Source organism: Tiliqua scincoides, chromosome 2 (assembly GCF_035046505.1).
Source record: "Tiliqua scincoides isolate rTilSci1 chromosome 2, rTilSci1.hap2, whole genome shotgun sequence".
NCBI lineage: Eukaryota > Metazoa > Chordata > Lepidosauria > Squamata > Scincidae > Tiliqua > Tiliqua scincoides.
In genome coordinates, this window is record NC_089822.1 from 38931353 (window position 1) to 38948261 (window position 16909).

General features: G+C 41.3%; 1 protein-coding gene across 1 annotated transcript; it reads right to left on the reverse strand.

The window, feature by feature from the left end:
• Positions 1-29: 29 nt before the first annotated feature.
• MBLAC2 (metallo-beta-lactamase domain containing 2) lies at positions 30-16314 on the reverse strand. The gene is made up of 2 exons (XM_066615230.1): positions 15797-16314; positions 30-4255 (listed from the first exon to the last, which is right to left on the reverse strand). Exons 1-2 carry the CDS (start codon positions 16281-16283, stop codon positions 3870-3872), a joined length of 873 nt encoding a protein of 290 aa, XP_066471327.1. The 5' UTR covers positions 16284-16314; the 3' UTR covers positions 30-3869.
• Positions 16315-16909: the final 595 nt, after the last annotated feature.

The following is a 16909-nucleotide window of genomic DNA, read 5'->3' on the forward strand; positions in this document are numbered from 1 at the left end:
TGGAGGAGATAAGATTATTTTGCTTCTCAAAAAGGAAAAATTATCTTCAGTTACTACACAGTACAGTACCCCAAAATGTCTTCTGAACTTTGCTTCACCGCAGACTTCTTGATTCTTTTGTATCATGAGCACAAACTCAGCTTCCTCCCCCCCCCCTTTTTAAAAATATACCAATACAGACATGCATGTACAAATAGCACATCGGCTGAAACAAACCAGAAGGAATTCAGAGGAAAGAGCTGCATTCATGCTTGGTGTAGGTAGCATGTATTTAAGAGCTTGAACCCTCAAAAGCCCCAGTTCAACCATGCTGTTAATTCATGAGACAGGGAAAGACACCCAAATCACTGTTCCTAAACCTCATATGTTTAATGTATAGACTACAAAGATAATGTGACCTGCCATTGGAACATGAGAAAAGCACATTATAAATAATTACTAGGTGGTAAACCTTTGCATACTTAATGGGGTGAGGCTCACTGAACTCAATGGGACTTCTAAATAAATACAAATAGCATTGTGCTGTAAATATCTTTCATATTTCATAGCAATGCATTGACCAAGATGAGGACCAAGTGTAATTAGCAAATCATAAATGTTATAAAAGCCTTCTCTGGGGTATCAAAGCAAAATATAGGATGAAATGGACTTGCATTCTGATATGATTCATGTTCTTTTCCTCACCAAAGCTATCTGGATATCTACACAAGTAATTGCCCTTTCTCTACTCTTCAAAATGCACAAAAGCACCTAGAGAGATGGGAGATGGTAGCTGCTCTGGTTCTTCTGTGAACACTGATGAAATTGATAATCCAGCATCTCCTCCCCCACCAACATACAAGATGCAACAAATAGTTCTACCTTAATTGGATCAAAGGTAAAGTAGCAATTATCAGGCAGCAGCTTTGTGTCATAATTTTTATTATTGATATTTATGGTAAAATAATATACATTTTTCCTTGAAAAGTGGTGTATTAGTAAAATTTATTCAGCAGACAGTACAATGAGATACACTTTTTAAAAAGGACTCATTTTACAGTACAATCCACAGCTCAATTAAACTAAAATAGTTCAAAAGTTGGTTTAGGTCCAAGAACTTTGAATGGGTTATGGACTGAATTTCATGCTGTTAAAAGCAGCCAAATACTTAGTTCTTTGGGAACTTCTGGATCTTTTACAAATAAAGCAAGAGTAAATAATTCATACTGTAACATTTAAAGTCAATGTATATTCTTCAAAAACAATACATAAATCATAATGATTAAAGTCAAAATCTAGAGTAACTTTCCTTCAGAAAGTTGAACACTTAAGATATAAAATTAAGCCAACAGAGAAAATTAGATAAGCTTCTGACTCTGGGACTGATTAAACAAGCTGAACTTTATTAAACAAAGCTGAACTGTTATTCACTTCCAAGTTAAATTTGTGACTAATGCTGCAATCCTCAACATACTTATCAGAATTCAGTCTTGCTGAACTGAGTGGACTTGTCTCATGTAAGCATGCTAAACAATCAGCTTGTAAAATTGTCTCCCATTGACAATTTCAAATATTGAACGTACAGTTATTGAGTCAGCAGATAATCTCACTTTGTGAGCACTAATTCAGTATGAAACAGAGCACAAATGCTCAGTTTAAGATCAGTAATTTGCATCTTCTTTTGGAAACTGCTGACTTAAGAAGTGGACAGAACAGTTCCAATAGAACAGTTCCAATAGAACAGAACAGTTCCAAAACTGACCTCAGTTAAATTTTTCAGTGTAAACTAATCTTTGGTACTCAGTATTTCTCAGCTGATATTCTTCATACAATATCTATTCAGGAAGTGTCACAAAAGGTAAGGCATTTCAGAAAGAAAAACTCTCAAGACATTGGTGAGGGAGTGTTCTAAACAGCCAGTACCATAAAACCACAGTCAGTGCCTTACCCATGTTCAAGAACAGCAAAATCATTCTGTAGCAGTCCAATCCAAAAAAATCTATTGGCTCCACAGAAGAGAGGAACAAGGCACTAGCATTTCACACAGGGTCAATCCCATGTTGATCCTAAATACTGGTGAAGTAGGAATCTAGGTTAGCCTTAACAGTGCGGTTAACACACTGCTTAAATGTGGTTAACCCAGGAGGAACATGGAATTCACACAAGACAGAATAAGGACTAGAGGTAGGAAGTGCATGATTCCACACAGTGCACTCCTAATTTCAATCACATTTAAAATGACCTCTCCATTATGCAATGTGATGTGAGCCAAGCAAATACGGTGTTTGGTGTATTTTTTTTCCCTAGCATTAAAGGGTACTTAAATTAGTGGTTTTGATTATTAGTACTTCCAAAGCTAATTGTCAAAGTGAAGCAGTCAGCAACATTAGATATTTTTCAGTTCGTAGAGTTTCAATAAAAACTATAACTAAATAAATTGCTAATCTAATTTCTTAATGGCCATTGACAGGTAAATCTGATCTTACTCCTTTGCTTCTGTCTACAAGCAGGAAATAGGCACCATTAACATTTAAAGAACTGAATACATCCATCCATCTACCCCTGAGACTCCTCAGGGCTAAAGTGCTCAATATACTGGGATCAAATTCCATATGTTTAGTGCTCTTTGGCATAGGGGAAAATATTATGTAAATCATGTCACAAAAGGATGATAAAATTAACGTGATGGCCACAATCCTGAAACCATTCACTGTTCTTACGAGAAAGGACCATTGTTAATACTGAATTTCAAATAATCAATATACTAGACAGTTTACAAGACAGAAAGCCCTTGTCTTCATACAACAAACTAGCAAAGCTCCAGGCAATTTTAAACTGGAAAAAAACAAGCAATTGAAGGAAGGTGTGCTTTTTGTTGTTGCTTGAAAATAAACTACATATAAAATGGAGGACAGATAAATAAAAGTGGGAAAATGGCACAAATAGGTGGCAACACTTTTACCTAAAGTTCCACCCACACCCTGCAACCTGAAAAGGACTTCAGCCAGGGCACTCCACAGCTTCAGGTTTTGCCAGCCACTTTCCACTAAATTTTGCTATCTCCTTGGAACCTGTTTAGTACTCAAAATTGTTAAAAATCAGCTTGTACTCACAAATACTGAGATGTCTTTACAGTCATCATATTGAAGAAACTCAGGGCCTTCAAACATGAGTGTATGTGTGCATTATATTTATAAAATTGTAGAACTGTATTATATATAGAAATTGTTAGAACAGTTATGCATTCACACTTATACCTTTACTATTTAAAAATTCACATGTAAAGAGCAAGCAATATACTTCAAATATTCACTGACATTTCATTTGTTTCAGAAACAGTCAAATGCAGCCCGCTTATTCAAAAAAAGCAACAGGATGTAATGAAGTTATTTATGACATTCAGTAATCATTGCACGATACATTCACTCCATACAATAAAAATAAAATTACTTTAACTTAGTGCATCCAATGAGACAGTGGCAAGTTCTAGCTTCTGCCCAAACACACACACAATATATTATTTATAATAAATTTCATCCATTTAAAATATACTTTAAACATAAATCTCTAACTCAAAACATCATCAGAAAGTTTGACATGAGTGCAAAACTTCATTTTAGCATATCACATTTCAAAATGTTGGAAAATACAAAACAACATATTTAGAGCATTTGTCAAACAGCATTCAACTTATGTGCAAACCTGCCTTGAAAAAATAGAAGGAAAAATGAGTAGCTTTGGCACAGCTACTGGCTTCTATTGGGTTTTTTTAAATAGAAATAAAGTAGAGAAAAATAAGAATCTTTATGGGCTTAATAGCCAACTTTTTCCTTTAAAGAAACTTACATAAGCCATTGAGATTCACAACAGTAGTTATCAGAGCAAATATGCTATGAAGTGACTCTAGAATTTGTTGCACGAAGTGCTAAACTTGCAATTGACCTCATTGCACAAGTAGAAACTTTATGACAAATTCCAGCATTAGAAATGTAATTGGAAGCCAAACAATATAACCGTTCAGCTCCAAATGTGTTAAAGTGCCCCGGAAGAACTTTCTCCACAAGACCCCTATTGACCAATTCTATCAGTCGCTGGCAAGTTGCGATGTAGTCATTTATCCTGCTGTAGGGAAGCCAGTCAATCATTGAGCCATCATACACAACATCCCCACTGAACAGAATCTTCTGTTCTCTGTCGTGCAAACAAATACTTCCTCTTGAATGGCCAGGCATATGCATGACAGTGAGCTGTCGGTCACCAAGGCTGATCACATCCCCTACAGACCAGAATATACAGAAAAAATCAAATTTTTCAAGTGTAATCTCCAGAACCATCAATACATTTACTGTACAATGTAATAATGTATATCTTATTGCACAATCATAAACCATGTGACAAACCTCTTCATTAAACTGTAATGAGAACAAAACTAATGAATGACACCTCTCCTTGAATTGGTTCAGGACAATCTCAGCATTGAGCAGATTTTGCATATACACAGAGACTGGAGGATTCGATGCTATATGAGGAATATCTATGGTTCAGAACGTTCAAAGAGGGGTGGCAGAGCAACTGTATGGAGATGAGCCAGGCCCGTAGCCAGGATTCTAGAGGGGGAGCAACCATTTTTTTCGGGGGGGGGGGGCAATTATGTCAGGTACCTATACTGGTGTGCAAAATGAAAGATAAGTATGGAGAAACATCAAAGACCCATAACTAACCCAAATTTCATTAGGAGGAAATGTTTTGGATTGTGTTTTTTTTTTTTTTTTTGAAATATGCATTCATTATCTGTAAAGCAATCTAACAATGATCTGCATAGAATAAATGCATCTCTGTATGCAATGTAAAATCTATTTGTCTACATAGAAATAACATGCAACTTGTCCTTTCATTTTGGACACCAGTGCAATATGAAGACTTGCAACATTGCAGAAGTACAACATATCACTATGATACAGGTAGCATTTACTTGTATTGAAAGCCTTTCATTTGCTGATGACAAAAGTAAATTTACTTTACTTAAAAGCAAGACGAAAGATATTGAAGTAAAATATAGCATCACCACGGAACATTAGTTTTTTACATTATTCATTACTTTTAAAAAAGCAAGTACTGAAGATTTGAAACTACCTAGTAGAGCTGAATTCTCCTATCTTTCTGAGAACTGAATCTTCTTAGAAGCTTTTCCACACTTAAATTCTTGGTTCTCTTTAGCTCAAAAGCTAGGTATACTAAATTAGCCATTCTTGAGTGAGACACTGATAGTCTTTGAGGTCTGTTAATTCGTGTAAGCACTGAGAAGGTCGATTCACAAACTGCTGTGCTACATGCAAAAGTTCTTACTGCCGCTAACATATTGTAACAATCTTCAAAGGCACTCTGGTGTTTGTATATTTCGCTGAAGAAATTTCGCTTTTCAATTTTGTTCATCTCAAGGAAATGTTTTACTACTTTCATTTCTTCTTTACTTGGAATGGTAATATTGAAATTTTTTAGATAATTAAGCCTACCATTTTCATCATCTAAATTTCCTGCCGCAATTACCTGAAGAATCTCTTCATTGTCGTGGAATCTTCTTTTATTTCGGCTAGCACTACATCCAGAATTTCAAAAACGTCAGAAGCATGCTTACTGTGGGTGTCACTATATGATGCTCTGTTACCTGTTGTTTCAGACACCACATAATCTTCAAGTAAGGAATTAAATTTCCTTTTCCTTGGCATTTTTACTTCTTCCTCTTTAGCCAGTTTTGATGTTTCCTGCAGAATTGATTTCAAAGTCTCACTGTATCTTAAGTCTTCTAGTGAACATTCTGTAGCTTGAATTAAGTTATAGACCTGCTCCAAGGAAATGTCATGACTTTGGAGTCCCTTATCTACTGGAGAAAGAATTTCAGAATATTTTTCATTACCACTAAACAAAATCTAAACTCTTGCTTCTGCATTATAAGATGGAGACCAGTGCTAAGAACCACATCTTCCCCCGCAAATCTTTTTCCATTTATTGATATTAGTTCAAGAGTTTCTGATATATGTTTGTATTCTTCAAAAATTGTCCTACACACCTGCAGATATCCTGACCATCTCTGTTCCAGCAGGCGAGAAAGAGCTTTGCCTTCATACTCAGCAGCTACTACCCCACGGGACAAAAAGTTATATAATTCCACACATTGTCCAAAAAATTCCCTCACCATTGGCACAACTTCAACTGCTTTAACTACAACTAAATGCAGCCTGTGGTTAAAACAATGGACGTACAGAATTTCTCTTTAGTTTTTTTTATTAATGCCTGGACACCACCTTTCTTGCCACTCATAACTGATGCTCCATTGTAACATTGGCTCAACAGTTAGGATTTAAGCCATACCTTTAGAACATATCTAAAGTTGTGTTTGTAAAAGTCTCAGCATCCAAAGCAGTTGTTGTCTCTATGGATAGCATGGATTCATAAATTTCACCATCTTCAACATATCTAGTAGCAATTGCTATATTTTCTCTTCAATTTTTGACTTTTGTTCCATCCTCCAAGACAGAAAAAAATGGGACATCTGCATTCTTTATGTCAGGGGTCTCCAAACCCTGGCATGGGGGCCAGATGCGGCCCGCAGCAAGCCTCTTTCCGGCCCAGGGCCAACCACTTGTCCCCTGAAAGCCTCTGGCCCACTCAACTGAACATGACCAGAACTGTGCTCTGATTGTGTCTGGAGGGTCTTCTGAGGGCCAGAGAGGTTGAATAAATGAGCTAATTATTCATTTATTCACTCATCTATGTTCCATCTAATTTATTTATTTAAATTTTATATTTAAATTTTTTTTCCAGCCCTCCACACCACTCCAGATATTTGTTGTGGCCCTCTCGTCAAAAAGTTTGGAGACCCCTGCTTTATGTCATTGGAAACTTCTTCTTGAATGAGATCAGTCATTATTTTAACTATTTCATTTTGCATTTCTGGGGATTGGTAAGTGACATTCTTTGGAATAATTTTATAAGATTCAACTAGTTTTGGGTCCTTTTTGAGGGTATATTTGAAAAGGTTTTTAAATAAACTTTCCTCCACATGTTATTCAATGTTGTATATTCCCATCATTGGAAGCTCATTAGCTACAAGAAACTGAATGATTTCAACAATGCTTCAAATGTAATACCTATGTTTTTCAAGCACATTGTCATTAGAGTTGAAATAATGTGTTTGAATCAGTTCTTTAGTTTCTTTCAGACCACGTTAACATAGCCTGCACGTGGGTTTCAGATGAAGCTTACTTGAAAAATCTTGATTTAGTTTAATCCAATGCAGCCTTCCAATTGCTAAATCCCTTTTTTATGTAAGCTTGCTCTTTAGTAAATGGAACAAATTGGCGACACGGATAGCAAAATGCAGCATCTAGTTTTGAAGAATATTCCAACCACTTAAAATGTTGAAACCACTCTGATCTGGTCGCCGCATCTCAAAAAAGACATAGTGGAAATGGAAAAGGTGCAAAAGAGAGCGACTAAGATGATTACGGGGCTGGGGCACCTTCCTTACGAGGAAAGGCTATGGCGTTTGGGCCTCTTCAGCCTAGAAAAGAGACGCCTGAGGGGGGACATGATTGAGACATACAAAATTATGCAGGGGATGGACAGAGTGGATAGGGAGATGCTCTTTACACTCTCACATAACACCAGAACTAGGGGACATCCACTAAAATTGAGTGTTGGGAGAGTTAGAACAGACAAGAGAAAATATTTCTTTACTCAGCGTGTGGTTGGTCTGTGGAACTCCTTGCCACAGGATGTGGTGACGGCATCTGGCCTGGACGCCTTTAAAAGGATTGGACAAGTTTCTGGAGGAAAAATCCATTACGGGGTACAAGCCATGATGTGTATGCGCAACCTCCTGATTTTAGAAATGGGCTATGTCAGAATGCCAGATGCAAGGGAGGGCACCAGGATGAGGTCTCTGTTATCTGGTGTGCTCCCTGGGGCATTTGGTGGGCCACTGTGAGATACAGGAAGCTGGACTAGATGGGCCTATGGCCTGATCCAGTGGGGCTGTTCTTATGTTCTTATCTGAATGATCTGCCATCTTAGTTCTTTGGATATTTACCAAGTTTAATTTAATAGGCTCTCCTACTCATGCTAAATCATCAGGAGTCTTCTCATTAATTGCCTTACTGGTGCTAGCAGAAGCAATGATATCTCTGTCTCCCCCTGTTGTTTCCAAAGTTTCTTGATTACACGAGTTTGAAACTCGGTTTGTTCTGACAACAAAATGGTCCATGTTGGAAGATTGCAACACTAATTCTTTTGCACTCAGGTTCTACAGAGTAAATGTCTGTTTATTTGGTGGTGTACATATCCAATACCCATTAAAAAAAAAAACACAACTCTAAGATCTCTAGGAAAGATTCAAAATCTTAGAGTCCAGACCCTTGCTTTCCTCTCCCCCCTCCCAAAGAGGAAGGTCTTACCAGACCCAAACAGTAGAAATGGTCCATCCAAAATCTGAGGCAAGAGCTATGCTTTCCTCTCCCCCCCCCCAAAAAAAGAAGGGCCCTACCAGACCCAAACAGCAGAAATAGTCCATCCAAAATCTGATGCCAAAGCCATGCTTTTCTCTCCCCCCCCCCAAAGAGAGAGGCCCTACCAGACCCAAACAGCAGAAATGGCCCATCCAAAATCTCCTGCCTGCTCACCCCCAAATGATGCCAGAGTCACTCAGCAGCAGCCTCCAGGGTCCTGCAAAGTGCCTGCACAGCCACTCAGCTCCCAGGAAGGTGATTGAAGGCACTAAGCACATTCTCTCCAGGCTTCTTCATGCCCTGTGTCCTGTAACTATCAGCAGGTCGCTATGATTGGCCCCTAAGGTGAGTTACTAAGCATCAGCAGCCTGAGTTGATTGGAGGAGGCTGCCTGCAGGGAGGGGCTGAGCTCTCAAGGAACAGGAGCTAAATTGGAGGACATTCAACCACATTTACATGACAAGTGTGGAAAAAATGCGGGGGGGGGGCAAAAAGCTACAGCCCTGAGATGAGCCATTAACTGGTCAGAACCTCCAAGCACTTTTGTCAGATAAGCAAAGAACTGGCAGTTTTGAACTACTGGAAAGCCGAATTTCTTCTCACTTAAGTCAACTGCAGTACAGCCCTGTTCTCAAAAATTCTGACATCTAGTAATCACATTGGCTGTGCATAGCAAGTTTCTTTCAATGGCAAGCAAATATTTGTCATGTGAGACCAAGTTTTATCACTGTTTTATTCCCTAAGGAAAATGAGATTATAAATCATCTCATGGCAACTTGAACATAAGCATCTGTATTGAAATTGCAGAAGATATGGTGAGGAGACAGGATGTGGTGTTAGCAGTGGCCCCTTTAAGGGTTAAGGCATTTGGTGACCCAACAGAAGATGTTGTCATCAAGAAGCTGCCATCCCCAAACCAGAGCACTTTATTACTACACAGCAGTGGGAAGAGATTTCTGGAAAGGATAATAGTGCCCCTTTTCCTTTCCTCTTTCCTGAAATTTCTGAATACAGTATGATGAGGTGTTATTAAAAAATTTATAGTTTGCATCTACTAATCTCTCCCTTTAGGATACTATAAAGTGTTAGTGGTTCAAGCAGGCCAGTTCTTGCACTCTCCTCTGCCTTTCCTCCTGACCCCCTTTTCTTGTCTTCCAACTGACACGCTCAACATTTTTATAGGTTCTGGAAGATCACAAGCCTAAGATCACCTTGTCTGGGCAATATTTTTTAATGTTTCTTCTAATTTACAGACCAATATACAGTACTTCTGCATTCCTTAGGAATCTCCAAGAATGTAGAAATGATGATCTTGTTTTTGGGTGGCCCAGTTTCACTTCCAAAAGGATCATGTGCATTAGAAGGAGTAATGATTAAAGAAAAATATACAGTTCAAAATAAAACCAGTCTATCTTAAAACAGGAACATTAATGAAGAATACAGATCCTGTGGTCCTGTGATATAACTATTTTGTCAATTATTCATAATAAACCCACTGCAGTTTTCCCTTGAGAGTAATCAACACTATAAATCTGTTGAATTTTTTTTAAACTATTGAATTGTATTTTTTCTCTATTAACTAGGACAGCCAATTATTCAGGTTACTCAGCAATATTCATCAGTACAACTAATTTTGATTGGCTGGTATCATTAGTGGGATTATCAGAGGTTTTGGCACAACACACAATTTTTATATTCTGTTTTCACAGTATCACACAGAATAATACGAGATGAGAGAGGCTAAAGAGAATAAGACTGCACTCTTATCTGCTTATTCGGGCACTGAACTCGAGGGGGCTTATTTCTGAGAAGACATGCATAGGATTGTGCTATAAAGGAGGATCATGAACCACTTTTTACAAATCAATTGAATTTCAGATCTGTTTAGTTTTTACAAATCCAGGAAATCAAGAAAACTTCTCTCAGAAAATCTGTCTCCTCACAATAACCAAATACTGAGCTCATTTTTGTAAATAAATGTTTCAACTTCCAGTGAGTTAAAACTACTTAATAACATTTCTATTAGTGGCTGGATCTTAATTTCTAATAGCCACTTGCTCTTAAGCATTTCACAGGACATTTTCTTCCCCCTAAGTAAAGGCTGCAAACCCAAATGTTTTGTCAGAAGGCAGAAAAATAAATGCATTTTACAGAAAGCATATTAACTTTGTCTTCCTTTGTTTGGTTTAAGTAGTAGTTGATTTTATAATGAAAAGTGGCTACTTCTATATGAACCTGCCCATTTGCTATGACATTCACCATCAGAAATTAGACAAGTGATGAAAAGGACTTTCTTAGTCATAACCGGACTCTGGAAGGCTCTCCTCAAGGAGGCTTAGCTGGAGTCCACACTGATGAGATTTAGGTGCTAGTCTTCTGCTGCAATCTTACACACACTTACCTGGGTGTAAGCACCACTGAACAGCAAAAAATACTTCAGAGTAAACATGTATAGATTGCATTTGTAGACTTTGTCTTTTTGCCCAGACTTTTTTTTAGTAAATCCCAGATTGATGCAGTTGTGTTTTATCTGTGACTTTTATTGTTGTTTTTACTAACTAGCTGCTGGGTTTCATCCTATTATTGTTTGACATGTTGCTTTATATTCTTTTGATTATAGGCTGCCTTGTAAACTCTTGGAGCTCTACTGAAGGAAAAAATTAAAATCACAAATAATAACCTCAGCTTTCCCAGCTTTCTATACTGGCACCTTAGCCTCTGCAATTAATGGTGAAAAGTCAATATATAATTTACAGTATCTGAACCAATGGGATACTGTGGTACCCAAACAAAAACGCCCACCAAATAAAATTTATCATGCCAATTTCTAAGTACCGAGGCATTTCATAAGGGATTCAAGTTTTAATGCCAGACTTAGGCATAAAACTATATGTTCATATGAAGGGGTGTATCCCACTGCATGAAGGCACAACATTTATACAGAAAGAAAACCTTGTAATTTCAGTGGGACTTGCTTTACAGTAACTATGCTTCACAGAACAGGCTCACAGCCCAATCTTATGGGCTGCTCTACAACAGCGGGACAGAGTCCCACTACTGTAAATGTTTTTTTGTGACAGCACACCATTGGTGGGCCATACCATACTGGAGCATAAGAAGATTGCTCCAGCCAGCAAATTGACCTGGACCAGGTGAGTTGATGGGGCAGGGGGAGTAACTGGGTTATTCTGGGGAAGGGCCAGAGGTGGGGAGCAGACTAGAAGGGGTGGATTTTAGCAGCAAATGAGGACACCAGATCCTATCCCCCAAAATTCACCCCGCACTGTCTCCTTACTCTTCCAGGATTTACGCCAGCTATAGAGTTGGCCTGTAGGTCTCCTTGGACCTACACCATTAGGAAAAAAAGTACCATTACCTTTAGGATACATCCTGATCGGCCCCTCACCATAGCATGCAGCATGCACTGCCATGGCATGGTTGCATCATGTAAACTGGTGAGAAGTAGGATTGGAGCACCATTCCTGTGGCAATGAACTTAAGTGTTCAGGAAACCAAATGGTCAGATGAAACCAGTTTGAAAAATTTTTCCAGAGCCTTACATTAACAGTTTGTTCCATTTGGAAATGTGACTGCAAGGGATTATGATCTCAAACCTCACTTTGACATCTTAATCAAACGCTCTTGTACCCTTGCTGTGTTCTTCCTGTAAGCAAAAAAAGGCAAACTACCAACTGATGCCATTCCTGGCAGGCTTATCACCTCTGGGAATGCTACCTCCCCACAGGAGAACAGAACTCTCAGAGTCCCATTTCAGCTAGCTAAACCAGAAAAAGAACATGATTTGTTTGTTCTATTCACTTAGGAACTCTGAAGAAAAATCAAGAGAAGCAGAGATACAGAAAGTATACAATTGGTAACAAACAACTTGTTCTTATAGGCCTTCAAATGTGATCCACTTTGCGTTTAATTAACAAAAATAGTTAATGCATATATTAATGCAGCACTATATATAACTGGATGTCCACATAGGAATGTTACTAGGGCACTTACAGCCCAATCCTATGCTTCCCCTGCTGATGAAGCCATGCCAAAATGGTTTGCACTGCATCCTATTGGGGGGGGGGGGAAGAGAACAGTCCCAGAAGTCTCATCTGGGTAAGGGCACATTTATTCCCTTACCTGGGGGATAAGCCTCTGAGGTGTGGAGGGGTCTACTCAGACTTGCACTAGCAAATTTGCTGGTACAGGTCCACATGGACCCAGGCCACAGGATAGGATCTAGGAAGGGGTTTGGATTTGGCAACTACCACTGCCACCAAACCCGCCCCCTTCCTGGACCCGATCCATCCTCCTCCCCACCCACTGTCGCTGCCCTGTTCTGCCCTCCTCTGACCTGTCCTGCCTCCCCTGCCCACTTACCTGGGTTGGCAGCTTGGTCCAGGTCCATCGTCACATGCAAGGCCACTGCAGCCTCCCCACCAGTGCTTAGGCAATGTGCAGCCTCACGTGTTGCTGGAGGCCCTTTTGCAACTGCCATAAGGCAGTCTCCTCATCCAGAACATTCGGTCCACCAGCCAATAGGCCAGTTAGGATTAGGCCATAAGCATGGTTTGAGATATCTTAATGTTACAGATACACTAATAAAACAGACTAGTGTCTTGCCACAGCTCCTCCCCACTGGGCCTCGTGCCTGCTTAAGGCTGATTAGTTTCCCTTGTTAAACTCACAAGTGCAGCAAGCAAAAGTCAGAGTCAAGTCCCAGTCCACAGATTCCAAGTAAGTCAGTCCAATCAGTTAAAGTGGCCAAACCAGAGTCCAGAGTCAATAAACCAAGTCACAGTACAAGGGCAGATTCCAGGTAAGCCAGTCCAATCAATGAGAGTTGCCAAATCAGAGTCCAGAGCCAATAAGCTGAGTCACAGCTGAGGTCAGTCTAGTCTCCTCCAACCTACACTCCTTCTACAACCCACTAGTTCCTCCAGGTGCTGTTTATATACTTCTAGGTTCACTTTTAGCCTCTAGTGGCTGCAGCTGTGCAGCACACCGCCAGCTACCAACTGGGCTTTAACCCTGCATTTACTTAGAGCAAGGGGCACTGTGGACACCACACCCTATTCCTTGGTGATATCTTCCGAGATGTCGCTAGAACTAGTCAGAAATCTAAGCATCTAGAGATTAAATGAAAACAATAATATAACAAGAATTGTACAGTGTACTGATAATACCAGCTGAGAATGAACAGGTCATAAAGCTAAGCTGTCTGAGTGCCTACTTAAAAGTGCACAGTGATCTCTCCAATGTATTAGCAGTTAGTAAAAGTATTTATATACTGATTATACTGCTTTTCAACAAAAATGTTCACAAAGCGGTTTACAGAGAAAATCAAATAACTATAACTACAGTGTATATATAAAGAACAGTATCTGGTGAGTTGGCTTGCATTTGCTATTGAGGGCTTATTTTTCAGAACTCATTATGTATTGAAACAATACCTCTAAGCAAAATAATAGTTTTGTATTTAAGATTCCCTTCACTTTACATTCTCTTGTATTCCATCTTCTCACTCTGCCTAAAGCAGCAAGTGTACAAGTGACTCTCTATAATAAAATAATAAGAATAACAGAGTGTCCTGGAGCAAGAAAGCCTTATCAAAACTCAGCAACAGATCAAGAATTTTGCAGCCTAGTGCCCAAAGATCACACACATATACCCACTACCACTGTTTAATTCAAATAAAGCACCTATATTAATATTGGCAAATTTATTTATACAGCATACTAACAGATTGTGCTAAAATAATACTGCACATCATCCTAAGTGTCAGTGTTTTGGAAAGTCTACATTAATGTTATATAACATACATAAAACAGGCAAATTACTTTTGTTAACAGTTATTTGCAAGTTTTTTATTTGCTTAACAGTGCAAACCTAGTATACATGCTGACTCAGAAGCAAGTCTCATTGTAGTCAGTGGGCTTACTCTCAGGTAAGCATGTATAGGGCTGCAGCCCCAAAACTCTGACAAGACCAGGGTGACCAGAGGTACTCTTTTTCCAGGTCATGTCCTCTTTTCTAGCCTCATGTCTTGAAAAAGAACTTTAAAGTTCTCCATTTCCCTGTGAGCGGCCCCTGTGGCCAGTGCATAGCCTTCTTGTAATTAATAAAATATATGTAATATAGTTTTAAATTTAGTAATAAGTAATATAGTGTTTTAATTAACCACACGAAATCATTGCACAAGTGTTTCTACCTTTTATTTTGCCATGTCCTGCATTTTTCTTGGATGCCCTACATTTTGGGGTGTCTTGTCCTCTTTTGCTGTTATGACACCTGTTCATCCTGAACAAGTCACTCTTTTGATGCCCTACTTACTAGAATAGTGGTTCTTGAACTTTTAGCACTGGGGCCCACTTTTTAGAATGAGAATCTGTCAGGACCCACCGGAAGCGATGCCATGACTGGACCTGACATCATCAAGCAGGCCAATTTTTAACAATCCTAGGCTACAATCCTACCCACACTTATGGCCCAACCCTATCCAATTTTCCAGTGCTGGTGCTGCTGTACCAGAGGGGTATGCACTGCATCCTGTGGTGGGGAGGCTATCACAGAGGCCACCTCAAGGTATGGAAACATGTGTTCCCTTTACCTCCGACTGCATTGTGGTTGCATCGGTGCTGGAAAGTTGGATAGGACTGGGCCTTACCCAGGAGTAAGACCCATTGACTATCACTGTTAAAAGCATACACATAGTGAGATCTGTCACATTTCCCCAAATGCAGTCACATACCATGGGAGCACCAAGTTCTAACATATTAAAAACAAAATATTGAAATAAATGGGGACCCACCTAAAATTGCCTTGTGACCCACCTAGTGGTCCCAGACCCACAGTTTGAGAAACACTGAGAAATCTGGGCAGCCAGCTCTGCATAGTAATCCGTGGCAGGAGGTGCCTTCTAGTGCTCCAGCCTGCCTGGTGTGAAACTAAGGGCACAATCCTAACCGGGTCTACTCAGGAGTAAGTCCTATTTTGTTCAGTGGGGCTTACTCCCAGGAAAGTGTGCTTAGGATTGCAGCCTAAGGACCCAGTCCTGTCCAATATTCCCGCACTGGGGCAGCCACAATATAGCCTGAAGGTAACAAATGTTGGGAAACCTTAAGGAGGCCTCTGTGACAAGGTGCATTGGCACGGCTGCACCGGCACTGGAAAACTGGATTGGATTGGGCCCTTCCTCGGTAGAGAAGGACAGTCACTCTGCGCATGGTCACAGGCTGTCTTGCTCAAGCAGCCACACACGCTGCGAGGCAGGATTCCAAGGAGCAGCCCCCTCTCGCCCAGCCCCGGCTTACCCTCCTGCAGGACGTGGGTGGGCTGGACCGGGCGCACTCGGAACTGCCTGGCGCTCCAGCCGGGGATGGGCGGCCGCACCACCTCGCTGTCGGAGAGCCAGGTGACCGTCTCGTAGTTGTCCCCGCGGCGCAGGGCGGCGGCCTCGGCGCTGTGCACGGCCACCTCCTCGAACTGGTGCAGCCCGCCGGCGTGGTCGAAGTGCACGTGGGTGGCCACGGCCAGCAGGGGTCTGCGCCCGCCGCCGCCGCCGCCGCCCTCCGGTTCCTTCTCGCGCTCGCCCGGGGCGCAGTCGGGGCCCAGGAGCCCGGCCAGGCGCAGGTAGTCGGGGAGGCTGCGCAGCCCCAGCCCGGTGTCGATCACCACGTCCCGCTGCGAGCCGCGCACCAGCCAGATGTTGGCGCGGTTCCCGGACTCGTAGAAGCGCTCCTGGATCCAGTAGATGCCGCCGCCCAGGGACTTGTGCGCGAACCACTCCAGCGCCGACATCGCCGCCGGACTGCCCGGGGCCACTGGCGCCGCTCCCCGCGCAGACCCGGGAGGAGGAGCTGTTGGAGCCGGACGTGCCGGAGCGAACGAGCCAGCCGTGCCCGCCCCGCGCCTGCCCACTGCGGTCGCGCGTCACCGGGAATGGCAGGAGAGGGGCTGGGAGGTGTGGAGCAGGTGTGCGATGCACGAGGCTGCCAATCCCAGCCACTCTTTCCTGGGAGCAAGCCCCACTGACTGCAATGGAACTTACTTCTGAGTAGACGTGCGTGGGACTGGGCTGTGAATGGGGGTGGCCACTGGGGGTCATCGCCGCAGAACAGGACCAGGCAGCCCAAAATGTAGGGCATGCAGGAGAAATGTATCCAAACCATTTTGTATCAGTAAGAAGTTACCTGCTGCCTTCATCTCCTCCCTGCCATGCACTGGTTTCATGTGGTGTTTTTGTGTTACTCCTTTTCAGGGTGACCAGGTGTCATATCCCCTGCTAACTGGTTTCAAGTGGATGCTCCTCTTTTATTTAGCAGGGGGGCAGTAACTGGTCCATCTCACCCTAGCAGTGTCTTTTCTAGTGGCTGTCTGCTGGTGCTGCATCTGTTTGGATTGTGAGCCCTTTTTGGACAGGAAGC